This window comes from Zootoca vivipara, chromosome 11 (genome assembly GCF_965207765.1).
Source record: "Zootoca vivipara chromosome 11, rZooViv2.hap1.1, whole genome shotgun sequence".
NCBI lineage: Eukaryota > Metazoa > Chordata > Lepidosauria > Squamata > Lacertidae > Zootoca > Zootoca vivipara.
The window spans coordinates 8560536-8588312 of NC_142594.1; the positions used below are offsets into that span (position 1 = coordinate 8560536).

Sequence of the window (27777 nt, forward strand, 5' to 3'; positions counted from 1 at the left end):
TTGCACTTACAAAGTATTGGCTTTTTCTTTTCAGTTAAGAACAGCATTGGATAGGATAGAAGAGATGGAGATGACCAACAGCCACTTAGTAAAACGGTTGGAGAAAATGAAGGCAAACAGAACTGCACTCCTATCTCAACAATAGAAAGTTAGTTTAAAAAATTGCACTGCTCCTTGAAAACTTGTCCCTAGCTTGTTTTAATACAGACTTTCTTTGGCATAAACTTTGAACATTGAGTTGTTCAATGAGTTTTAGTTTCATAATTAAGTGGCAAATATTTTGTAACGAGTGGATGAAAAAAAACTTTGAACTTTTATGCGAATGAGTTTTGCAGCTTAATTCTAGAGTCTGCTGGAGCCCAATGCTGTTATTTCACAATTGTGAAATCAAATGTATTCATTGAAACTTTCTTCCACTGCTTTAATAATGCTTGGTGCTTGGAGACAACTGCATGAATTCAAGTGAATACTGCATTACAAATTAACCAATTATGTGCTGAAGACATCACATGGCACAAGTGCCTTCTATATGGTGCAATGTAGACTTCAATGATTAAGATAACCTTTGGAATCATAACATTTATTTTAAGATACCTTTGGGGGTTCTATGTTTGCTAAACTTTATACATTTTGATGGAAAACACTTTTGTAAAATATTTAAATTTATATAAAATAGAAATGACTGTATAAAATTTGCTTTATTGCATGGGTGATGCACAACCTGAGTTAGACTTCCTAAAATACTATTCGTAACTACTCTTTATGTAAGAGTGGTGACTTACGTTTTGCTGTACATTGTAAACCTGGTGTTGGCAGCTGCTGAAGCGTGGAGTGGAACACTGGGTGGGTAGGAAAAATGTGGTGAAGGATACAAACATTAAATGGACAATTTGCTTAACAAAATGAACATTGAATGTGTCTGGGTATGTTTTTACTTTAGTTAGCAACTTTTCATTGTGTTAAGTATTTGCAATGTTAACTTAAAAACAAATGTGTGACACAAACAGCTTCACTGCATTATGAAATTGTAACACAGGTTAGCTACCTTACTTTGCAATTGACCGTGGCTAACCTTTTTATAACAGAGGCTTAAGTGTGTTCAATCAACAGTTGCAGATTTGCCAAATGTCTAGGGCTTGTTACATTGTTCTTGGGCTCACCTAGATTAATTGACCAGTTTGTTTTCCCAGGAGCCTGGAGTCACAGAAACATTAGACTGCTGTTATCTAGCCCCTATATAGATAGGTGCTTTGAGCATTTACTGCTGCCTCACCTTGTTTCTTGCATTCAGAAGCAAAGATGCTAGTTCCTCAATTTGAATATGGTAACCTCTTATAGTCCTGGATGACTAGCATTTAAGGATACTGTTGTCAGATTTTTATATTTATCCAATCCATCCCCAAATGGACCTACCTAATTCATTATTAGTTCATAAGATAAAGTGAAGAGGGCTCCGTACCTTTGTCTACAGATCTCTGACCTGGCTACCTTGTCCACTTTTCAGCCACAGGTGGAAACTTTGGTATTTGCTAGTCATCCTGTACAAAAGTTGCGTATTTTGACATCTTGTAAAGCTGAACACTTCCTGGTCTGCAATTCAGTCACTTCTTCAATTCTCAGTGATAACAGCTTGCTGCTTAGCACCACTGCAGGGAAAGCTGTGTAATAGGTACTGATCTACATATATCTGCGTTCAGCATCTTTCAAACACTTTGTACAAGTCTGGTAAATTAGCAAGTTGCAAAACGCTGCCATCTTCTGTGAAGTTTTTAGGAGGCAAAAGGTATGTCCGAAGAACTTTATAAAGCACATGTTCTACTGTCCATTTCCATGATCTCATACCAGCTCCAGAGTCTTCAGCCTGCAAAGAAGTTTAAATAAAGCAGTTTGACTTAGGTTTAGTAATTACTAATGTTGTGTTCAATAATTCTGTGGCTAATGCATTACCTCCTTTTAGAGTTCTATGTATTTATTTGTTTCCCTATCTCCTGCTCATTCAGCTTGCGAAATTTCTACCAAAAGAAGTAATGGTCAGAGTCATGCATTGTTAACATGAGGCTTAATTCTTCTGAAAGGATTATTCATTCTTATGTGCCACCATTCTGGCAACAGCTGTTCCACTTCTGAGCGTCACTCTTTCTGATGACATCCATACTTTTCTGTTTGGAACCCTTGTTTGAACATTCTGCTGACAGCAATGACTGTGTCAGTGAAGGATCTCCACCCCCTCAGGTAGCACTTGGCTTATAACTAAGGATGAATATAGACTGAAATCTGTGGCATTCACAGTGCTTGCTGTCCTTTCTAAAAGGGAGAAGGTGGTGCTGTGGTCTAAACCACTGAGCCTCTTGGGCTTGCCAATCAGAAGGTTGGCGTGACGGATTGAGCTCCCGTTGCTCTGTCCCAGCTTCTGCTAACCTAGCAGTTTGAAAGCATAGCAGCCCGAGTAGATAATAGGTACCACTGCAGTGGGAAGGTAAATTTCCATGTGCTCTGGCACTCATCACGGTGTCCCGTTGCGCCAGAAGCAGTTTAGTCAATGCTGTCTGCGGACAAACGCCAGCTCCCTCGGCCTTAGACTTAGGGCAAAGCTCTGCCATGTAAGGATCTTTACCTATTAGAGATGCTACTTTTATTAACCTGATCCAACTTTTATTAACCTAAAAGTTAACAGGGTTTGGTAGCAGCATTTATATATCTCCATACAAGGTGCCCTCAGAGCTCATAGTGCTCTCCCCAGGATTGGCAGTGAGAGATTCAGCATCTATCCGTTACCCACATTTTCTAAAAATTCCCCCATTGAGGGGGAAAGGTGGCTGCCACAAAGGCTGTACTTGTGCCACTCAGTTGGCCTAAGTAGCTTTGGTTTCATGAGGAAGGTAGTTCTCTCTTCAACTCCTCTTGCCTTCAACTCACTCTTTCCATTCCCATCCCTAAATGTAAGATTTCAAAATTTAGTTTTGCTACAGTGAAAAATAACAAATGAAGACTGTACCTGTTGAGTAGTAAGATCAGATTCTTCCATTATATACTGTTTTCTAATGGAGTAGAACATGGCACATTCTTTACTCAAAGTATCAAAACATTCCTTTTCTTCATCCCAGTTTACCTGGAAAAGAAAATGTAACTTCAATAAATAAAGTAAGCCTACAGCAGATACATATCCAGTTGCAGCTATTTCTACATAGGAAAACCCAATGTGGAGTTGGAGGGGGGTGTTCATTTACACACTCAGAAACCTGTTTTGCTTCTGTAATTGGATTTCATCCTATCTTTTTAACAGCTTTCAGTTTTAACAGTAGTTTGTTAAGGGACAAAAATGGTATTCTGGCAGCAACCAAGTAGTGTCTTATGTGTGCTAAAATATTGAGTTGCTCTCCTTTCCGGGGGAAAGTTAAGTGCTCAAATATCCAAACTGTAGTCTTAAGATTTGCAAAGATTAAGATATTTACATTGAAGAGGGAGCATACACTATATGCAGCATTTATATAACTCAATCCCAATCTTTATCTGTTTTCTTATTGTAAATTTCTAGTACCTTTATAAAGTACAGCATTCTTGTGAGGGGTTTTTAATAGAGAACACTGACCTAAGCTGACAAGCCACCACAAATAAAGGAACACCATGGTATCTGATTCTCACATGGCACATAATATTTTAAAGGATTTGTGGTGGTGGTCTTGTACCACCTTCCTGGCATCTGTTGCAGATGGATGGGTAGACTCACAATATGGTGGTCAAAAGTTATACATCAAATTATAAATGTTACAGGGCAGGCAAAGACCAGTCACATCGGGGGAGGTTTTCCGCAGCACTCTTGTAGGCGACTAGTATTGGCTCAACTGATCAGGACAGAAAATCTACTTAATGCTGAACTGTTAACTTTTTTTTGCAGCTTGTATAAGCACTTGAGTTTCATTTTAGACTGAACAAAAAATGAGTTTCTGTGAGAAAAAGGAATGTTACTAAGCAAGTACCTAAGACTGACCCAACTGCATTAGTCAAAATGAAATAATTATATGTGCTGAATATTGACATACCTCTGTGGCCAAACGAAGGACAAACATAGGCAGCCCTTCCAGTGGAGGGACGTAATTATCTATCAGAAGTGGTAGTCCTGTAAGATTTCCCATCTGTAAACAGAACGTTTCTCCATTATTTTAATGGTCATTCTCCTATGTACACATAAATATTTGGTTCCTAAGCCAAGGAACCTGGCAAAATCTACCTGCTGTCTGCTTGTGACATTTTTTGTATTTTCTGTTCTTTGGAACTAGCATAGTATCCCGTTTTATTTATCTGTATCCTTTAACAAGGTGAAACAAAATTCATACATAAAAAAAAGATTTTGACTCAGCTGGTGTGACATACTACTACTTTCTGCCTTTCTGTTTGGTAATAATAAATTTATTGCTTTCCTGTAGCTTTTGTATCCCCACTCCTCCCCAGTGGCCCAAAACTGCTATTTATATAGTTTCTCTATTGACAGCATTCAGGTGATCATTACTCATATGAATAATCAGATACGATCAAGTCTTATTTTCGCATGTCCAGCCAATATACTGCAAGTGAAGACATGTGGAAGAATTTACAGAACAATAGCTCTGTGTTACCTCCATACTGGGAAACAGTAGTTAAGATTCAACCACTATTATCCTAGCATTAAGGCATAGTTTCCTGGTTCAGACATAATAGGAAGCAATATTTAACGGAATACTTTTTGGTTTGCATGAAATGAGTGAAGCTGTTGCTTGTAGGTGCATTACAGTACTTGTTCCTATCTTCTTAAGATCATCTGATAATTCATTCTTGCTCTGTACTCAATGGATATTGTAAAATGCACAGTATAGCAGCTAACGACTAAACCACCCTAGGATTAAAAAAAGGCAGTTACTTCATCAATTTCAAGAGAGAAATAGTCTTTCAGCATGGCACTCTTCTTCGTTAGAAAGTCAACAATGTATTCAGCAAGGCCTTCCTTTGGACCATCATCTTCTGTCCAACCACTTTCATCATTCTCCAAGGCTAGCATAGCTAAATCATAGAGTGGAGCTGGTTCCTACATTTGCCAAAATAAAATAAAATAGCACAAATCATTACCTGTCATTCATGCACCCAACTGACTTTTCCACAATTACATACAGCTTGGGGGATGGAGAAGTATCTGCTTCTTTAAAAGGACTGTAACCCTATCGAGGATGCCACCTCCCATCCATCCGGTCTAGGGAACCACCTACTAACAGTGTTTTAGTTTGTTTGGATTGAGCTTCAGTTTGTTGGCTCTCATCTAGTCCATTACTGAGGCAAGACAACAGTCCAGCACATCCACTGCCTGCAGATGTAAAGAAGTTTCATTGTTACTGTAAATAGCAAAGGGGATAAAATCAAACCGTGGGGAACCTTACAGTGAAGGCTCCACAGGGCTCCTCAAAGCACCACCCTCTGGACACGTCTACCCAAGTAGGACTGGAACCACAGCAAAGTGGAGCCAACAACCCCTAACTCAGACAAAGCACTTGGATCTGGTCCGTGACCATGTGCTCAAGAACCTTGCCCAAGTAGAGGAGACTGGCAACTGGCCAGTAATTAATTTTCCAAATACAGGGAGTGGTTTAACCAGTGCCTCCTTCAATCAGGCAGGAACCCACCCCCTCTTGAATGGAAGCATTGATCAGCTCCCTGGCCCAGCCAGCTGTCCCTTCCTTGCTAGCTTTTATCAGCTAAGAGCAGGCAAGAGTCCAGAGCGCAAGTGAACAATCCAAGCACCTTGTCCACGTCCTCAAGCCTTACTAACTGATACTCATTCAATGCAACAGGACTAGACGGTGCCCTGGACACCTTTTGAGATTCATCTGCTGTAACAATGAAGTCAAGGTCCTCGCGGATGAAAGTGATTTTATCCTCAAAATGCTTTGTAAACAAAGTCACAGCAAGCTATTTTAGGTTCTGTCACCTCCTTCGGATCAGACTGTAAAAGACCCCACACTACCTGGAAAGGCTCTGCTGGACAGCATATTAAGGATGCAATGAAAGCAGCAAAGTATTGCTGCCTTCACTGCCACTAAGTAGGCTCAATGATGAGCCCTCACCAGTGTTCAGTTGCATTCCTTTGGAGTTTTCTTTCACTTGCCTTCAAACCATCTCCCAACTTGCTTCCTCGCCCTAAGCTCTGAAGTGTATCACAGAGCCAAGCAGGCTGTACCAAGTGGGAGAGGGCGCTCAGGGGCAAACGTGTCAACAGCCCAAGCCATTCAATTTAGTTAGGATTTTTTCCATTGGCTAATCAAAATAATTTTGTTGCCCCATGATAATCTTTGAAATCACTGACAGCTAAAATGTTTTGGTATGAAATAAGGACTATATTAGGGCTCTGGATGCAGAAGTGGCTGCACCACAAACCTCCCTGCACCACCACCAGATATTGGGTAGGATTGCTCTACCCAATATCTTAGTAAGTTATATATAAGATAACTTAAGTGTATACTTACTGACAATCTTAAAACTCCAAAGTTTCCGAAGTCATAGATAAGGATCTGATAGAACATTTCTTGACTTTGAGAAAGGAAAAACAAAGAGTTTGCTATTTGCTCATGGTCCACTCTGTAATACTGTCAATGAATAGGAAGCCTTAATATGGAATTCCAATGGCAACTAAAATCTTTGGGTTTTAGCTACAAGTGGGAAGTATGTATTTTTCTAGAGCACAGCAGTTAAGATAAAATATCCAGTATTGTTGTAATAAAACAGATAAGCTTCCCAGTAGTGGAACAGATGCAGGGGGAAAGGCTGTAGCTCAGTGGCAGAGCAGCTGCTTTTCATACAGAAGATCTCAGGTTAAATTCCTGGCATCTCCAGGCAGGAGCTGGGAAAGACTGACAAGTCTGGTGAGCTGCTGCCACTCAATGCAGGCAATACCGAACTAGATGTACTAATGCTTCTGTAGAAAGCAGCTTCCTATGTATTCCAATATTAATTAAAGGGCAAGAACACATCACTGACTACAATCCTTGTGAAACGTAAGAACATTAAAAGTATTAATAAAGGGGAGATGGTATAAGAAAGCAAGATATATATAAGTAATCATAAAAGGCAAACACAATTATGTTACAAATAAAGTTAGAAAGTTTATCACTTTAAAAACTGCCATACCCATTTCCATTTATAAAACTCAAAGCAGTTCACAATATACATTATAAAGTTATCTTACCATCTCTTAGGTCAGCAGATGCAATGACCTCAAACTACAGAACAGGGTGAGGCCAACATAACCCAGCTGCACCCACAGCTGCCTTTGACATCAACCACTCTTTGGTTTTCTAGGAACAGATTCCAATCATATTACCCTCTCTGTTTTCTACTTCCTATATATATAGTTTCTCTCTCTCCAGCCTTTCTGAAAGGTTCATCAACTCTTTTTCCTCTGATGACTAGAATCCAGACAATTATCTTCAGGGTCCTAATTACCTATGATTTCACTCACTGTTCCTCCACGGCTGCAGCTGTCCATGTGTTCCTGTTATTTTTGGGCAGTGACTCAAAAGTACTAAAATGTTAAAAACTACAGCACAGCCCACACCACTCCATTTGGAATAATGGACTCACTGATTATTATTTTCTTCCTATCTCAAGCTACTGAATACTATTTGTTTTGACTAAAACAATATATTTAAGTTTGTTCTGTTACCTGAGTTTTGTGGTACTGAGCAGATACAGTTTTGTCTGATACTGCACCAATGCCCACTGAGGGTTAACACATCCAACAAAGGAATGATCATGTAGCATCTCTTGAAGATCTGAAATAACCCAAATCACTTGTGTTTAGTACAACAGAAGAATATCTTTCCCTTTAAGAACTCAACTATTCAATTTACTAAAATATGTAAAGTATTATACGTAACCCAATTGCAGTCTAATCCTTTTTACTCAGAAAAAATGCATTTTGGAAAGAGGTTTAATCACTGCCCATGCTGTTTGTAAAGTTGCATGTACTTTCCTTCTGTGAAATTCCTTGAAATATGCTTCCTCCTGCAAACTTACATGCTCCCGTGTGCACTAATTTTCAAGTGTTAGAAGTTAGTAGTCTCCTCCAATAAATATTTTGGCAATTTACAAAGCAGTTATATCAGACCTCTTTTGGAATTCAAGCCAATATAGTCCAAAGTACTCCAAATAGTTAACACAGTTACTGAGAGTATTGAACTTGCTACCCTGCCAAAAATCTCAAGAAGCCCATTCCACAAACCAGGAACTGACTTTCAAGCAGCTTATAAGATTGTTTAAATCCAAAAACTTCATTTTAACCAATGTATTAATCCATTTAAGCTTTCTTTAAAACTCAGTGGCCTCCAACCAGCTGAGCTGGCAAATTAGAACACTGGGTGCCAGTCCATATTTTTCCAGACCTAGCTGCCAGACTATAGGTAGCCTATTGGTGTTAACTACCTGTGTCCAGGTACTAAAATGAAGGAAAGAGTACTGGATCCATAGTACTTCCACTTCATAATACAACTATTAATTAATTTAACGCCAGTTAAACTTTAGCTGCTTCTATTACAGAAGAATTTTGCCCTGAACAATACAAGCAGCAGCTGAAAGGAAGCCACCCACATAAAGAATTTGCAAGCTATTTTGTTTCCTTCAAAATAAATATTTACAAGACCTGAGAGCAGAATTCTGCTCCATTCTTCTGAACTGCTTACGTAATGGGTCATGAGCAGCTGGCAACAGTGTTCTCAATCAATGCCTACTTCATGAGTGACAATTTCCAAAACAGTATCAACAAATTGCAGCAACCTAGTCTCCATGAACTCTGACCCTTTCTGTGCTGTTCAGAATCCCCCCCCCAATCCCTACATCTCTAGCTGAAGTATATAAAGCTTTGATTTTCCAGGCTGATTTTTTAGCAGAGTATTAGCCTTGAGTGCAATTTAATACTTCATAGTATAGTAAAAAAAATAAAAATAAAGAGCATTCCTGTCATAGGAGATAGTTTTTATAAATCCTGTAATGCAAGTTACATTATTCTTAGTGGGTCTAAATCTGCACATGAAACACAACGGCAATAGCAGAACATGCATACTTGCATGTGCCCGATTACTAATTTCCTCTTGAAGGGTTGCTATGCTAGTTAGGTTCACAATTCTCCTTCTTGGAACGCAAGCAGCAGTCATTTCCTGTTTTTGCTGTTCTTCCATTTCCACATCACATTTTGTTCGCTGCCTCTTTCTGGAATATGAAAAGGAAATGCATTTTGTTGTATTTGACGTTTATACAAGTCAAAGCAGAGTGCTGTGATTAACTCTGGAGTAATTAAACAGCTATTTGGTTAAGCAGATTCAAAAATATATTTCACACTCAAAGGCTACGTTTACCAGAAAATCTGCCCTAGTCTTATGGAGCCAAACTATGCCAGAAAAATTTGGCCACAGGCAGAAACAGATGCTAGTGAGTGCTTCTAGACCCAGTCTTAATCTGGGATGCCAAGGTGACCTATTATGCTGGTCCTTTTTATTAACTAGATGTATTTATTGTTTCACTCTGCTATTGGTTTTAACATTTCCAAGTGTTTTACAGAGGATAGTTTGTGTGGTTTTTATTTAGTGCTATTATTTCCAAAAAGAGGTGATAAATGTGTTAAAGAGAAATAAAAAGAAAACATTTCGTATTTCAGTCTAGGGGCAAGCCTTTTTTTCAAAAAGAACATCAAAGACAGAAAAGTGCTCGGATTCAGGAGCATCACCTAGCAAAGAGGAGGGAGAAGACGGTGCCAAGTTCTCATCAACGGTAGTTAACTTAGAAATGCTATTCCACAGAGATCACTCATACCTAGCAGGTAGAGCTTCAGGAGGTGCTGGCTGGCTTTCTGTTGACCCTTCTGCAATTTCCACAGCTTGATCTCTTGAATTCAAGTCACTGCAATCTTCCATCTCAGCATCTTGTAGTCCAGTTCCCTTGCAACTTTGCTTGTTGTTGTTATCCTGGGGTGTCACTGCAGAAAGTTCAGAAGGCTTGGGTTTATTTGCTGGCTGAAGAAAAGCATCCAGTTTCTGTTCCCGGGAATCAGTACGGACCATCTGATGGGCACAGACCTTGCCTCCCCCTTGATTAGTTGAAGAACTTGCTGATTTAACAACATCGGCGGAAGAGGCAGTAGCACCTGGCAGCAATGTCTTGTAGAGATGAAAGAGAAGCAATTCAGTATCACTGGAACTGTACAAGTCTCCTTCTAAGCTAGTTGGAGAGCCAGATAAGCACAATTCACGGGCATCACATAGCTGCAACTATAACATAATCTACCTGTGTGGAGTAGCCATTACAGATTATGCCAAACGTAACAGCCTGCTCTTTACAAGGCTCTAACAAAAGCATTGGAGGGGATTGGCCTAGATGACCTTTGGGGTCCCTTCCAAATCTACAATTGTATTATTCTACAAGTACTGCCTTCTAGTTGAAGATCAAATGAATAGAGAAATCTTTATCCCATTTGCACATATAAAGTGAATCACAACTGGCTACTTAACATTGATTCTGTCCATTATCCCCTTTCTGTCAGATAGAATCATGTTAATGCCCTTTATCAGTGGTTTTCAAATGTCCCACCATCAGTATATTCCATATTTGCTTGGCATGAAACCTCTGTCGGTTCAACTGATTTCTAGGCCACTCTATCTCTTTGTGTGAAGCACTGGTCTGTCCTTGGACCCTTTTTTGTATAAACCACTAATCTATATTAAAGAACACACCTAAAAATGACATTTTGTATTGTTAAGTCCAGCTTTTCCAAAACATTTCATTGGACAAAAGAAATCCAAATCCTGAATGCAGAGCACTCACTCTCGCAACCACCAACAAAGCAGACTGGTTAGCTTTTTCCTTTTTGGTGGCATGCTCAGAGATTCACTCACCTGTGTAAAATATACCCTTGATGAGTTAGAGCCCAACAATTTGCTCTCTATGTGTTGCTGTACACTCTCCAAGATGCTGTCTTCATGAAGGAAATGAACTTCATGCTTTGTGGGATGCACATTCACATCTACGTTCTGAGGGTTTATTTCTAGGCTGCAAGACATTTTGAGAACACCATGCTAAATTAATCAAAAGAACGGCAATTCAGCAGATTTGTTAGAGTGAGTGCCACAGCCACAAAGTTTAGGGTGCTCTGTGTTTCTCAGAGATTGGATCCTTGTTTGTACTGCTTCTGAGTTTTAAAAACTCATAATAACATTTCAAGCCTCTTATTTATTATTGAGCTGATGATTATTTACCTTTTGTATCACCTGGAAATTAAAAAAACTAAAATATGACTTAGTACTCATAGTGCAATGACATTAGGAATATTTTTGATGTACATGCATGTTTGGGTAATGATAAACTGTTTCCACTGTTTTCATTGCTCTTAACCAGGCATCCCCAAACTGCGGCCCTCCAGATGTTTTGGCCTACAACTCCCATGATCCCTAGCTAAGAGGACCAGTGGTCAGGGATGATGGGAATTGTAGTCCAAAACATCTGGAGGGCTGAAGTTTGCGGATGCCTGCACCTTAACTCTAGATTTGTACTTGGGTTTTTTAAAAAATAAAAACAAATAATAGCAATCACTGCTTAGCAACGCTAATTTTATTTAACTGAGGTTAAACAAAATCTTACCCATTTTTACTCGTTACAGGTAGGTAGCTGTGTTGGTCTGACGTAGTTGAAACAAAAAAAAAAATTCCTTCCAGTAGCACCTTAGAGACCAATGAGAAACTTAGTTGGTGCTACTTAGTGCTACTGGAAGGAATTTTTTAACTATTTTTACTCAAAAGTGAGGCTCACTGTGTTTAGTGGGGCTTACTCCTTGTGTGCATATGATTGCAGCCTAGATGCATTTTTATTTTTTTTCCTGGTCACATGACCCTACATAGAAAAAAACATTTTACCTTATGTATAAAAATGGATGTGTATTTTTAGGTAAATAAGCCGCATATACAGTTTCTATTGCTTTTCGCAAAGCATTTGACTCAACCAGTCGATCTAGGGAGGAAAAACATAAAAATCAGGGGAGACAGGTAAACAGTATACATTACTTTCTGTATAATACAACTTTTACACCTGTCTCTGATCAGTCTAGACCTTCACTTTTTTATTTATACATTGGTACCTCGGTTTAAGTACACAATTGGTTCCGGAAGTCTGTACTTAACCTGAAGCGTACTTAACCTGAAGCAAACTTTCCCATTGAAAGTAATGGAAAGTGGATTAATTCGTTCCAGATGGGTCCGTGGAGTACTTAAACTAAAAGTACTCAAACCGAAGCGTACTTAAACCAACTGGAAATATATAGTAACAATTTAAAAAGCAAATGTGACTTTATCATCAACAGTCCTCAGAATGTATCTGCAATTTTGCATGTTCATGACCACCAGAGGAAAATAACCTTCCCATACATATGTTTACTTTATAAATAAACACATTGCCTTGGAACCGATTATTTCAATGACACTTAAATGCACTTCACTTTCTCTGGATTAACAGCTAATGTCTGTACTGCAAAGGATTATCTAGTGAAAGTGTAAAGAATAGATTAACCGCCCTGCCCTAATCAAGCAGGATACCTACATTGGAAGACAAAGCTGGAGCACTGAGAGGTGCAATATTTTAGGTCTACTTTTTTGTATCAAGTAGAAAGTTAAGCAAGTCAAACAGGGGCTTATATTTCTTACAAAGACCTTGAGTACAGTAGTCCTATACTCAACTTAATTCATTGTTTCTTCCTTACACAGTGGCACTGTCTGAATGTAATTCTGGTTTTGGCAAGTCAGTTTGCAGTTATGTGTGAACTCAGACTCAAATATGGTAGGAGAACTGTAAATAAGGCCAATATATTTCACATCTGACAACCAATGCACCTCTTGGGTAGATGAGTCTAAAAAGACCATGACACATATTTTCATGGCCCTCTAGCAACTATGGTGGCTCATTTACCAGAAGTTATGTATTTAGCATTACGGTAACTCTGAAGTATATACTTGATTCTGACCAAACTAAGCTTCCTTGGAGCCTAGGCTTTTTAATGAACTATCTGAAAGCAAAAGAGAGCATTCGTTCCCAGATGTGATTCCCCCCCACCTGAGTTTCCTACCCCACTATAACATCCTGTCTGAAACTGTTTCTCAGCTATGCCAGTCCCAGTTTCTTACAAATACAGAAAAACACGTAAATTCTGACAAAGTAAGTGAGTGGGTTTCCAGATGGCAGTTTGCCCCAGCTGCTGGGCACCAGAGGGGAAACAGAATTACCACCACCTCAAGAAACAGTATTGTTTAGTACAGGAGTTTGGCAGCATCAAATGGTTAGTCTCACTGTTTCCATCTGAGCTGAACCTGATGCACTGGGACAGCAGCAGCAGCAGTTCTTGCTGCAAAAGCACAGCTTCCATGTGGCTTGGAAATGCCTGGCATGCCGATTCTGCTTGGTTGACCCTTACAAGCTCCTCTGTCTGAAATGACCCTTACTATCAAAGCAGAGCAAATGTGACTAATATGCACAATGCAGTAAAACAGCAAAATTTGGGAGTTTAGGGCGTAATCCCTGACCCTTTAAAACACATAATAAAATCAAGAAATAAAGCCAGGAGACAAAAGCAACCCCTTCTTTCTCTAGACAGCACTTCACTGTCAGCAACGTTAAGCACGGCTCACCACCATTGTTTAATAGAGAAAGTGTTACTGTTAAGACTACAGAAAATTTCATAGAATCATAGAACTGTAAGGAACCCCAAGAATCATCTAATCCAACCCCCTGCAATACCCTAGAACACAGAGAAATGTGTACTTTTGATACTTACGGTTTATGAAAAGCAAGAAGATGCATTTCTTTACTGAATAGTTTGCATTGGTTACGTAACCCTTCATTTTAAAAGCCAATGTTGCATCTTCACAGCCCACTTCAATCAACTCTCTGGATAAAATTAAAAAGTAATTAATTCCCCCTTCTGTATTCTTAGAAACCATTTCTCTAGGACATAATCAAATCTTCATGAACTTCATATCCATGTATTTATTCAGTAACTCTAATCTGACCAAAAATTAAGGAGCAATGGAACATACTTATTAAAGCTATTTTATGTCTTTCATAGGGCAATCCTATACATGTTGACTCAAAAGCCAGCCCCCCTTTGTTCACTGGAACTTGCTCCCAGCTATGGGTACAAAGGCCTGATCTCTTCCAAATTCAAATTTCAGAATGCCACACAGATAATTATCTGTATTTAAGTAAATTCATCATATAGTTTGTCAAATTACTCTTAATTAGAGACTGTGTTGTTACAATGGCCCAAACACAGGAATGAGTAAGATTTCATTGTACAAAAATAAATTGATACCAATATATATTGCCTCTTTAAATGGTGGACATTTGTACCACCTCAGAATTACTTCATCAGAATTACTTTTCTCCTTTTACTGCAATGTAATGCCATTTATGGAGAGTGGCCAGATTCACCACTACCTTTTCATAGGTACACATTCTATGGCCTGGTTCAGATGATGGTCTAAACCAAGCATAAGACTTAGCAAGCTCTCTGCTCTTCCCCCTTACTTTGCAAATGCATATACCTTAATATCCACTGGACTGTTAAATACAAAGCCAGGGAACTGTGATTTATTTTAACCATGGTTAACAAACCAGTTAAACAAATCATGCTGTAGATTAGCCTTTGCCAATCCGGTACCCCCCAGAAGATGGACTTTAATTCCCATCAGCGCCAGCCAGCACTTGGGAGTGGCAGTCCTACAAACATTTGGAAAGCAGTAGGTTGAGGAATGGTGTTATAGATTATTATCTGAACCCCTATTCTTGTAATTAAACATCTAAACACAATCTGAAGAAGTGTGCATGCACACGAAAGCTCATACCAAAATAAAAACTTAGTTGGTCTTTAAGGTGCTACTGAAGGAATTTTTTTATTTTACTTCGATCCAGACCAACACGGCTACCTACCTGTAATCTAAACACAATGTTGACAAAGAAGGAACAATAGTTCAAGTGCAGCTTCACTAATATATTGAGTGATTTTCCTCTCCCTTCTAAGACAACTTTATCCAACATAGCCTAGAAATGATTTAACATTAACTTTTACTGCAGGTGCCTTCACCAACATTATTTAAGAAACCAAAGGTCAGATCAAGATGTTTTGTACAGAAAAGGGAGGGTGATTCACAGCTGTGTAAACAGAACTCAGCAATGAAAAAGCTATTCTGTATAGTTTTCATTAGAAAAGCAATGCCTTCTGTTCAGTACTGCTTTTGCCAGCATGGTGGAAGTATTGACTGTTCAGCCCTATTGCTATATCTGTCATTTCTAAATTTAGAAAGTCTCACACTGACCTTTATGCCAGTGTTGGCAGGAATCCTAAACAACAGGCAGCAAACAGTTCTGCTGATTTGCTCTATGTTGTCTGAGTACAGTGGTACCTCAGGTTACAGACGCTTCAGGTTACAGACTCCGCTAACCCAGAAATAGTACCTCAAGGTTAAGAACTTTGCTTCAGGATGAGAACAGAAATTGTGCTGCGGCAGCACAGCAGCAGCGGGAGGCCCCATTAGCTAAAGTGGTACCTCAGGTTAAGAACAGTTTCAGGTTAAGAACGGACCTGGAACGAATTAAGTTCTCAACCAGAGGTACCACTGTAATGACAGGAGAGAGGCTCTTTCTACAAATACAACTGAAAATGCATTGAGAGGCCAGTTTAAGCAGTGGTTTAAGAGATATTTAATTATTCAAATCACTATTTCTCCAACTTGGTTCAAAAGCCTTTAAAAGGCTGTCTTTTCTGTGAAGTCCTTGACACAGCCCCCTGGCCTCAATACTAGGCTGTTACATATACTGTTAAGTAGACTAGACTGTTAGAGATGCTGTGATTACTAAGAACAAGCATGGGTTTCTCCAAAAACAACTCATGCCAGACGCATCTCTCTCTTTGGATAGAGTTACAAGCTTGATGGATCAGGGGAATGCTGTAAACGTAGTGTACCTTGAATTCAATAAGGCTTTTGACAAAAGTCCCCCATAATATTCTTGCAGAGAGTTGATAAAATGTGTACTGGACCAGATAGCAGTCAGGTGATTTTGCAGCTGGTTGACTGGCTGAACCCAAAGAATGCTCCCTAACTGTTCCTCATCATTCTGGAAAAAAGTGACAAATGGGGTGCTGCAGGGTTCTGTCCTAGGCCTGTTGTTGTTCAATATGTTTATTAATGACTTGGATGAAGGAATTGGGGGTCTGGAAAACAAGCCTTATGAGGAACGGTTGGGTATGTTAAGCCTGGTAAAGTAGTGACTGAGAGGAGATATGATAGCCAGCTTCAAATATCTAAAGGGCTGTCACTTGGAGCAAACAAAATAAAAAAATTCCTTCAGTAGCACCTTAAAGACCAACTAAGTTTTTATTTAGCTATGAGCTTTCGTGTGCATGCACACTTTGTCAGAGATTTCGTGCATGCACCCGAAAGCTCATACCTAAATAAAAACTTAGTTGGTCTTTAAGGTGCTACTGAAGGAATTTTTTTTTATTTTGTTCCGACTCAGACCAACACGGCTACCTACCTGTAACATGGAGCAAACTTTTTCTCTCCTGCTCCGGAGGCTAGGACCTGACCCAATAGATTTAAGTAACAAGAAAGCAGATTCCGACTATATATCAGGAAGAACTTTGCGATAGTAAGAGCTGTTCAACAGTGGAACAGACTTCCCATTATAGGTAGTGGACTCTCCTTCCTTGGAGGTTTTTAAACTGAGGATGAATGGCAATTTGTCATGTATGATCTAGCTGATTCCAGCATTGCAGAGGGTTGGACTAGTTGCCCCTCGGTGTCACTTCCAACTCTACAGTTCTAAGATTCTACAATTCTAAGTAGGTAGGCCAATCTGAAATAACAACATATTCTTCACCATTTACTATGTCTTCATTTCCCTCTCCTCCTGCTGCCCTGTGTCAAATTCTAGATTTTCTTGATTATGCTTTCCTCAATCTTCTTTAGGAAGTATACTGAAAAATCGATGTACACTAGAACTGTTCCCATATGAAATTTTCCTGGGCCTGTTAAAATGTACTCTCAAATGTATCCCACAGCATTTAATGTCAAGACAATTGTTGTCATAATCGGGGGAGGGGGGGTTGTCTGCTACTATTATTAAGTGTTTGAGATTTATTCTTAAGTTAAATTGAATTTTGAGATCAGTGTACCTGCTAACAGCATTTCCAAAGACGGAGCGGATATTGTCAACGGTTGTAGCATTCGACAGTGTTCTAACATCTGCTACTGTATCACCTTGCTAAAAAGAGAATATTTAGATTTGCATTTACTAATGTTTCTGATGTATTATATGAAGATATTTAGGCAACCTAAAAGGCATGTTGAATGGAAATTTATATTTATCAAAACAAATTGGATTTATCAAAACAGTTGAATTGTACTGCCAGTGAACAATATTTTGCCATCTTGTTGTGCATCTCCTCATGAGAACCTGGGTTCAAAAGGCCATTCTGTCTAGGAAGGAGAACTGGTAAGGTGTGGAGTTTTTTTTTGGGGGGGGGGGGAATATTAAGGATCTAACAAACCAGGAGATAGCGCACTTTACATTCCCAGCCAATGGACAAGGAAAAGCATTGACACAGGCACCCCTTCGGTCCAACCTAATGAAAGAAGCCTCAGTGAGAGAAAGAAGCCTCTGGGGAGCCTACGATTTAGCGTGTCCTTCAAAAGTAGTACTTTCAACACTACCTAAAAACTAGACTTTTTTACTAAGCAGGAACAAGACAACTGACTTTCTTTTGTGCCACCCAGGACCATGCATTCTTTTTGTCTTGTAATCCAAGATTATAACTACCTCTGAACCACTGAGCTCAACAAGTCCCCCCCCCAGTCTTCTGAGTGTGTCCTTGCTTAGATAAATGTTGCCTGATTTTGTCTAAAACTCCAGCTTTGAATGCCCTTTTTCTGTACTCCCATGTAGCCTGATTTGTAAAATCTGCCACAGCGGAGGAAAGAATTTTTTTCATGCCTTCATTTTGGATTTCCCCCAAGGATTCCTGCACCCCACCATGTTTGGATAGCTCATAAAAGGAAAGAAAGGTATAACTATCCATCTTGTCAGCTTTTCCATTTTTACTCCAATTCTCCCCACCCACCCACTTTTCTTCCAGGAAGCTGGGGCTAGCTGCAGCATCACTCCTCCCTCTATTACCTCTTGTCTCCAAGACAGCCTTCACAGTTATAAAATTGCCATTTGTTATACTTTGTCAAAAAAACTCAACTTTTGAAAAGGGTCTGATCTCATCTCCATTGCTACTTAAACTAAGCATTCCAAAGTTAGGATGTTTTACTATTTTTGTTTTGCTGGTTTATACAGTGGTAATTTGGTTTAAGAACAGCTTAATTTATGAACAACTTGGATTAAGAACGCTGCAAACCCGGAAGGTGTTTTGGTTTGTGAACTTTGCCTTGGAAGCAGAACATCTTCCACTTCTTGTTGAGTGTGTTCCATTTGTAAATTGAGTCCCCCGCTGCTATGGGAAAGCACACCTTGGTTTAAGAACGCTTTGGTTTAAGAACGGACTTCCGGAACGCGTTTAGTTTGTAAACCCAAGGTACCACTGTATATTGATTGCCAATTAATTTACCAGAATCACTCACTGTATTCAGCGGAGCTTAATCCCAGGTAAGTGTGCAAAATTGTGTAGCCTTGAGAATTCTAACAGATACGGTATGTTTGAAATAAGAAATTTCATAGTTTTTTTAAAAAAGAGCCCTCGGTAAATTTGTGATCACCACAGAATACAGTTAATGACCATTTCGCATGGGAGTTCCATTCCTGGCCCCTGTGTGTGTTGGTGGAGTGCATTATAAGCACAACCTGCCATGTTATGTCCCGCTACACCCCCATTCTGCCGTTTTAATGACTTGTTTTGTGAAGTTTTTGGTCACTTCCGGGTCTGGTGCTGAGCACACATGCCTTTTGGATGTGCATTAATTGGTCATTGCGCCTGTACCTGAATTTCTAGATTTTGGGTTGCATTCAAAAAAAGTCCTACACAGAGCAGACACATAGAAATTAATGAACCTAAGTTAGTCATATCCATTAACATCAACGGGCCTACTCTGAGTAAGGCTAGCATTTAATACCACCCTTTATGTTTAAAACTATATTGAGCTTCATTTCTTTAACTGACCATGCTACATATTTTTTTAAGAAAAATGTATATATAAAGGAATATGGTTTGGACACTATAATATTACCATAACCACTATTTAGCAATACTGAAGAAGCAAAAGTTTACTCACCTTTTTAACTGAAAAACTGATGCCAGAGTTGTGAATAGCATACCTGGGAAGAGAAAATACACAAGTCTATATTTATGTATTTTAAAAAAATATAACTGTTTTTCCAGCAAAGTTTCTGAATTCAGTCTACAATATTCCCAAACAAACCACAATTGAACTTGAAAGCCAAATTAAAACAACATTTCAAAACAGTACAAAACAACATTAAAGCCAGCATGAACTAATATCAGCAAATGCATGCACAAGGCCAGTCACAGCCTTTAGCCATTAAGAACAGTGAAAACAGAGGTCTTTAAGTCCTGTTGAAAGTCCTGTTGAAAGGTGCTTTAATATCCTGTTGAATATAGCTGAACAGAGTTTTATAACTATGGCTACTGACAAGACCCTGTCCTGTGAATGACAAAGATTTTTTAGCATACTTTATGAACTGATAGTGAAGTGTATGGAAACTAACTGAACTTCTTAGCATTTCAAGTCAAGAGAAACCAGCATTTGATTTCATAAGGGTTGTTCAAGCATCTGCCTAAACACACAAATATTGGATCCATGGACAAGAGGCAGGAGTGCACATGAAACATCACCCTGTCTGCTATATACCCCTCTCGGGGACAGGGCTTTTACTCACATTCACTCACTATGCTTTCTCACACCTGAACATGCGTTTTTAGTTAGTCAGCGGCAGTCATGTGGCTTCCATATTGTCTATGTAACCACCTCCTCTTCCCTCCCCTGGTGAAAGTGTGGTAAAACAAATAGGCTACCATGACATCACAATTTCCATGCCTCCAGAACCAGCAGAACATGACGTGAAGAAACTCTGAGTGATTATGTCACAGCACACATTTGATTTTATCACGTTACTGGGAGAGAGAGAGGAGGAGTTGGGAGGCAGCCACAAAGCTCTGGTAACATCTAAAATTAACCAAGATCTGACTTGGGAATACTAAATCATTTGCTGTCAGCTATGTGACTCATAACAAAAAGACCAAGCCACACATTTCCATCTTGGCAAAGGCCCTCTTGGCTTTCTTCTTTTGTTGGATTTACAACCCTGGGAGCAGAAGAACCTCATCATGCTGCTAAGTACAATGGAATTTGCACTTTCTTTCGGTCTCTTTCAGACATTTGCACACAAACAAATCTGGAGGCCTTTTGCAACTGTCATATGAATGTTAGCAGCCACAAATGTTAAGTGAATGTAAAACTGGCTTCAGTAGATTCTTCTCAAGTATAAAAGATTGTCAAGTTGTATTTGTGTCAGTATACTGACATCAGTAAAAAGGCATCCCTCTTGCTATTCTGAGTTCCTCATTTATCAAAGATGTCATTACTGGCTAGAAGGAGAAAAATGCCAAATCTAACATAAAACAAGGTTTGCAGGTGGAGCTTCTGCTCCTTTTAAAAATGGATTTACCTGCTAACAACTTCCATAATTTTTGCATATTCTTCACTAGGCTTGTTTAAAGCTTTTCTCCTAGTGGTTACATTGTAAAATAGATCCTCAACCTGCAGAGAGAATCAAACAGGCAGTTTAAAGCAAACTCAAAACAGAAACATGGATCACTCTGCAATGCCCTTTTGTGCTGGCAGAAGGAAAGAAAATTGCATCCAAGTACATGGGGTGTGCACATGGTTTGCCTGCACCACTTCACATATGTTTTCCATTGTCAGCTCACAGTGTTCACTGCGTGACAGATGGGAGAAGGAGCCCCCACAAGCTGCATTCCCTGCTCCTTAGTCTGTTCCCTGCAGCTGCCCAGTTCTAAATGTAGGATTCTTTTATTGCTGCAGGACATTATCATGAAGGAGAACACCTGAATATTAACAAACAGGAAAGCCCTATTTTTAATTCAAATGCTCTGGTCAATCTTGCTCTCCCATGCAACTTACAAGCACGATAAATTCAAATCCATTTTAATTATAATGCTACAAAATTATGGGAGTCATAAGGTATTTGTTAAGAGTGCTGGACTAGGACCAGTGAGATCAGAGCCCAAGTCCCTACTCTGCCATGAAGCTTTCTAAGTGACTCTGAGCAACTTAGTGCCTCCCAGCCTAATCCACCTCACAGGTTATGGGGCTAAAATGGGGAGAGGGAGAACTACACAAACCACCTTAAACTCCTTGGAGGAAAAGCAGAATTTTAATCAATTAATTAATTAAAACACGACTTTCTCTCTTGCCTGCCCCCTTGATTAAAAAGTACCATTCTCTGGAAATACAAATACATTTCTAAACACCACTTGTGAAGAAGAGTTCCTGCAATATATTTCAGTAAAGTTAAAAGGTGATTGTTGAAGCCCAAATAAAGCATCAAACGTGCACAAATTTGCATGGACCACAAACATGCACAAATTGAAGTTGCCTGTATTAAATGCACTTCAAACTTATGCCATTAGTGAACCCTCAGTATCACTATTATTATAAGTGCATATGGTTGCATTATGTATCTAGAAAGATGCTACAAAGCAACTGTTCTGCTTTAAAAGCAGTAAATACAGTGGTGCCTCGCTTAACGAATGCCCTGCTTAACGAAATTTCCGCTTAACGAAAGGATTTTTCGAGCGGAGGTTGCCTCGCTAGACGAATTCGTTTTATGAAAAATCCGTCTAGCAAATCGCGGTTTCCCATAGGAATGCATTGAAATTCAATTAATGTGTTCCTATGGGCAAAAAAAAATTCAAAAAAATTTCAATGCATTCCCATGGGATTCGCTAGACGAATTTTTCATTATAAGAAAAGACCCGTGGAACGAATTAAATTCGTCTAGCGAGGCACCACTGTAATTAGTGTTTTATGCAAGAGGAATGTGTAACTAAGATAGTTACATTCCAGTTTTTTATGTACTCAAATATGCATGTATTATGAATAAGGCTATTCCAAGAATCATAGAATTGTAATGTCGGGATCCTGAGGATCATCTAGTCCAACGCCCTGCAATGCAGGAGTATGCAGCTGTCCCTTGTGGGGATTGAACCTGCAACCTTGGCATTATCAGCACTACACTCTAACCAACTGAGCAAGATAATGTTAGTGCCACAAAGTTCCACAAAGGAATACACAGATCTCCTGCTTCAGGGTTTAGGATTAGCTAAGAATGTATCTGCTGCAGTGTTGCAAAAATTTCAAAAAGCAAGTAACCCACTGTGATTTGAGTTCCCTGGTTTCCAGCACAAGGTTTGGGGGCAGCCTTCAATTTTCCATCAGAATAGTTTGCCCTAAAAGCAAAGCAAAACAAATGGTCAACTATTTCAATTAGTTATTAGATTGGTCCACATAGGATTCTTTCAAGACAGCAGTGCTTTAGAAAGAGACATTAAACTATCACCACCACTTGCAATGTTTTCATCAATTTCTATGGCATTAAAAGTTAAGTGAAGACAGAATCTGTCACTGGTATGTCTATTTCAGTATTGTCTACACTGAGCGGTGGTGGCTCTCCAATGTTTTAGACAGGAAGTCTTTCCAGCCCTACCTAGAGATGCTAGGATTTGAACCTGGGACCTTCTACAAGTAAAGCAGATCCTCTACCATTGTTCTGTAGCTCTGAGTCATGATACTGTATTCAAATTTTGTTTTATTATTTATGCTCTTGTCTTGAGCCACCCCAAAAAATGTCATTAGACTTCCTTTCTAAATGAGATGAATTTACACACACAGTCTCTGTGTTTAGAGCTTACTTGAGAATAAGTACTGTTGACTAGTGTGGGAATTAACACACATAGGATCAGATTGCACAACATGTTATCGCTTCATCCATCTTGTCTCAATATAAGACAAGACAGATTCCTGTTACCTAAAGAGTACCTTTAACTTTTCTAGGGATTTTGCTACATTTGTACATTCTATTGAGAGGGAATAGAATGGCTATAACCTGTAATTGCATATAATCTACACTGGATATAGAACGCAGTGTATAACAAATCTTTAAAATGATTTCTACAAACAGCAACAGAAAAATTCTGCTCATACTTGACGCTCATTAAAAAAGGGTTTTGTTTGCATCAATGGTGCAATGAGTGACCTCCTGTGGCTAAGTGATGTATTGCACAATGCTGATTTCTCTCTTGGGGTTTGTTGTTTCTATTCTTAAACAATAAGAAGTCTTGTGCCTGCCTCTGTTCTACAAAACACTTCAGTGAGTATAGGGTTCTTCACTTTGTGCCTTGTCCTCAAAGCAGACTCTCCCAAGAATAGCTTTTAATGTTTTTAGAGACATTGTTTATCTTCTAAAAGTTTATATTTGAAGACTGAATAAATACAGTAAACAAATATTTGAATATACCAACCTGTAGGCACACTTTCCATCAGCTGTCTTAGTTGTTATAGTCACATGGGCAACGTGACTTATACTTGCCAGAGCCTGAAAGAGAAAAAAATAAGTTTTAGAAACTGAGTAACAAACAGTAACATGCAAATGTACATAGTTATTTACTGGTACAAAATAAGCATTCAGTAATCACAGTAACAACATACTAATTACATCCCAACTAATTATCTGCATTTGTAATCCTCACTATAATGATCTGCATAGCTGGATACAAATTCTGTACAAATAAAATGTTTTATTTATTCAGCCTACTTTAACAAAGTAACATACAAAAAAATCAACACAATGAAAACAGGATAAAACCCATAACGTAAAGCCAATTCATCTACTATATATTTTTGAAAGTTGTTTGCTTGCTATGCATTTGCATACCTCATAAGATGTAATGAGATTTTGCACGATGATTCCTGAGATCAAGGAACAGATCCTTGTATTTGGACACAATCAGACATCATTTTGACTCAAAATGACAGACTGAACCTTTTCCAACTGGACTGATTTTAAAACTGATTTTTTTGTTTCTTAGAATTCCTGAGCAATGCCTGGTACAAGGTTGCTATAACAATATAAACAACAATTTAGGGCTGCAGAGGACAGCATAACATCACGATCCCCCAAAAAAATCCCAAATCAATTTAAATACAATTGTCTTTACTGCCTACCTAAAACCAGGCTTTCCATCCCTATGATAGAGGTTTGGTGCAATACAGTCCAAATGGCAGTTCTCAACTGAACCCTTGCAGCCACCTTCTGGATGGTTCTGCATTACAGTCACATTGATTACATTTGAACCAACTTTCAGTGCACCTTAAGTTACTGAAAGATATAATTATTGAATGGTGACAAGCTGTGTTCTACAGAACTGATAAACCTGGATGGAATAGAAGAGCAAAGGGGGGAAATGGCAAAAAAATTTATGCACTATGATAAACATTCTTAAACTTAAGTCAACAACATACCTCGCCTCTAAACCCATATGTAGAAATACTAGCTAGGTCCTCAAAAGTCTGTAGTTTACTTGTGGTGAATCTCTCACACACAATATCCAAGTCTTCTCTCTGCAGAAGGAAGACAGATATGAGCCAGAATTATCTCAAATATTGTTTGTATTGTTTTAAATGAGGTTTACATTCTAGAAAGACCAATAGATTTACTTACCCTAATTCCACAACCATTATCTTGGATTTGAATTAGTTTTAAGCCACCATCCTTCACTGTTACCTGGATGCTGGTAGCTTTGGCATCCAAACTATAGATACAAGAAATAAATCTCAGTGACAGAGACAACACAGCCTATTTCAATTCTATTTCTATTCCAAATCAGTCCAACACAAACACTTATCTCTGTAGGAAAGCAATGTGAAGGGGGAAATGGCTTGTACCCCTCTCTATTGCTCCCCAAGTTACCATAAAGTCTCTAGAATAGTAAACACAGGAAATGGAAGTAATGAAAGTATTGACTGACCTTGCTTTGGGCAATGTCTGAGAATATTTGCTCTTGCATAGCTAATGCAGTGTTGGGGAAAGGGTTGTTGAATTTTTGTTTTTGTTTTGTTTTTAAGGGAGGGCATTAAATTTCATTGTACTATTTAAAGTACAATGACAATAAAGTATCTATCTATCTATCTATCTATCTATCTATCTATCTATCTATCTATCTATCCACTGTGGACCAGGCTCTGTGTAGTGCAAGTAGTAGCAAATCAGCTAATAAGAATAAGAAATGGGCCTAGCAATAAAGATGTTAATGTTTTAGATGATTCAATGTATAAATATGCATTCTTGTTGCTTTAGTCATATTCAATAATGCCAAAAAAGCTCAACAACTTTGCCAGTTTCCTGTCCGGATTTTACTGTTTGAAATATGGCAACCATATATATACAGTGGTACCTCGACTTCCGAAGGCAATCCGTTCCGTGGCGCTCTTCAGAAGTCGAAACCTTCAGAAGTCGAAGCGTCCATTTTGCGCATGCTCAGCACAGAACACATGCGCGACAAAAATACTTCCGGGTCAGCGGACTTCGGAAGTCGAGGCACTCGTAAGTCGAGGTACCACTGTATATAGCAACCATGTGTGTGTGTGTGTGTATGGCGAGAGAGAGAGAGAGAGAGAGACAGAGACTTTCACCAATATTACAACTATGCAGACTAGAACCAAGGATAAAGAAGCTGTATGTTTTAGTTTAAACATTAATCTTTGTGTGTAATCTGTTTATTGTTTGCTGTTGCTGTTCTGATCTGTTCTGATCTAAGGTCAGTCTGTTGTACTAGTGATGACTTGTAAGGAGGTCTTGATAGAACATGAAGATGTCATGGCAGGGCTGACATGGAATGGGCAATGTGGAACTAGTTATGTACTTAGCATGTGTAAGCTGTATAAAAGTCTGTGTGAAATCTGCAATCGGTACAGCACCCATCACTTATGAAACTGTCCTTTACTGCAGTAAATTTAATAAAGGGTATTGTCCTGCTGGAATCCTTGATTGCATTTCTTACTGAATAAGCCTGAGGGGTGGTTTTAGCTACTCCCTTGACAGCAACACATTATGTGCCTGCTTTTTATGCCTACTTAGCTTTCTGTAAAGCAGTCAACTGTACAGAATTTTATTTTACCCCATAGAAGTAAAATTTCTCAGCAATCAGGCTCTAGAGCTCATTATGATGACTTTAGGGGCTTTCTTCCTCTACAATTTTAGGACGCACAAAGTCTAGTAGTTCTAGGCTCCCATTCTCAATCTCCTACCATTAATACACTAAACATTTCATGAGAAATACAAACTTATCTTAAATAAGCATAATGGAAGTTGTCGCTCAGTGTGTGCAAATGTTTGCTGTTACAAGGCTACAACCCTAAACACACTTACTTGAATGAAAGCCCCATTGAACTACAGAGTAAATATCCCTAAGACTGCACTAGCACGTCTTGCCTGTGCTTTTAGGGATACCATAAAGCAGAGTTGGAGAACTTGTGGTCCTCCCAATGTTGGTCTATGACTCCCATCAGCCCAAGCCAGCATGACCAATGGTCAGGGATGGCAGGTTCCCCATACATGTCTTAAAGTTAAGAATGATAGGGGGCAGTGTTAAGTCAACAATATGTGCTGAACAGCAGAGGATACCTTTATTTATCTACCGGTAGCAAGATTTAAATACTTGATTGTAAACACCCCTAAGCAGTTTACAAGATTATAAACACCTTTTTTGGTCTAGACTCGCGTCACTCCCAAATAGGATATCATTGTAATAAGGATAAACCCACTCTAACTACTTTCTTGCCACGATTCAGAATCGGGCAAACCCCTATAATCAAAGGCGCAGGAATCCAACTAGCAGCTCCGCCCTGGACACCTGAGATCTGACTCGGTGCAGGAGGTTCGTCCTGCCACGAAGCAGATGGATACACACATGTATCCTGGGGCTTTTATACCGTTGCCTGTCTGCTTTTATACCGTTGCCTGTCTGGCGTCATGGTTAAGAGCGTTGAACTGAGACGCGGGAGAGCAGGGTTCGAATCCCCCGCTCAGCCATCAAGCGCCCTAGGTGACGTTGGGCCCGTCGCCATTTCTTAAGCCTGACCTACCTCACAGGGTTGTTGTGAGGATGAAACAAGGGGGGGGGAACCATGTGCACCACCTTGGAAGATAAAGGCGGCGTAGAAATATGAAAACTAACCAACCAACCAGTTCTCCACCATCTCCTTGATGGCGTTGGCGGGTCTCTGGATGACTTCTCCAGCCGCGATGCGGTTCACCACAGCCTCGTCCAGCCGGCGGATCACACCCGCCATCAAGGCCATGAGGAAGCGGGCGGCGGGGGCGGCGGGACTCGGGGGCCACTGGGGAAACGACGGCGAAGGGGCTACGACGGGCGGCTACCCCGGGGTTGTGAGACAGGGCTGGCCCGACGGAAGAAAGGAAGGGGCCGCCCTTGCCAAGAAGCTCCGGGGAAAGCCGTGCGGAGGCGAGCGCTCCCTCAGAGCAACGGACGCCTCAACCGCCAAACTCGCGCCTCAACGGCCTCGCGCGAAGGTTCCAGCGCGCAGCCGATTGGTCCGCGAGCATGTCAATCGAGGTTGGCCGGTTGCCGGGGTGAAAAGTTGCTTCCGCCTGTAGAGAAGCGTTTCC

The 27777-nt window shown here is 39.6% G+C and overlaps 2 protein-coding genes across 51 annotated transcripts in view; one reads left to right on the plus strand and one right to left on the minus strand.

The window, feature by feature from the left end:
* The window catches only part of LRRFIP2 (LRR binding FLII interacting protein 2), an 81502-nt gene extending 80595 nt beyond the window's left edge, over positions 1–907 (plus strand). For all 45 annotated transcript variants that reach the window (XM_088653834.1, XM_088653807.1, XM_088653809.1 and 42 more), the window contains one exon: positions 35–907. In XM_088653834.1, the coding sequence (XP_088509960.1) occupies positions 35–145 (111 nt within the window). In that variant the 3' untranslated portion in view covers positions 146–907. The remainder of the gene's footprint in view (positions 1–34) is intronic.
* On the minus strand, positions 565–27777 carry MLH1 (mutL homolog 1). 6 transcript variants are annotated; one of them, XM_035128784.3, is made up of 20 exons: positions 27334–27777; positions 24811–24901; positions 24612–24710; positions 23612–23685; positions 22468–22540; positions 20737–20828; positions 19323–19365; positions 17225–17313; positions 13826–13938; positions 11919–12012; positions 10905–11058; positions 9826–10169; positions 9080–9225; positions 7685–7793; positions 6489–6552; positions 4895–5059; positions 4041–4133; positions 2996–3109; positions 1460–1861; positions 565–839 (listed from the first exon to the last, which is right to left on the minus strand). In XM_035128784.3, exons 1-19 carry the CDS (start codon positions 27447–27449, stop codon positions 1694–1696), a joined length of 2241 nt encoding a protein of 746 aa, XP_034984675.1. In that variant the 5' UTR covers positions 27450–27777; the 3' UTR covers positions 565–839; positions 1460–1693. The 6 variants fall into 6 exon arrangements, with proteins under 6 accessions (XP_034984675.1, XP_034984677.1, XP_034984681.1 ...); XM_035128786.3 differs by having other exon boundaries at positions 27326–27634; XM_035128790.3 differs by lacking the exon at positions 20737–20828 and having other exon boundaries at positions 27334–27657.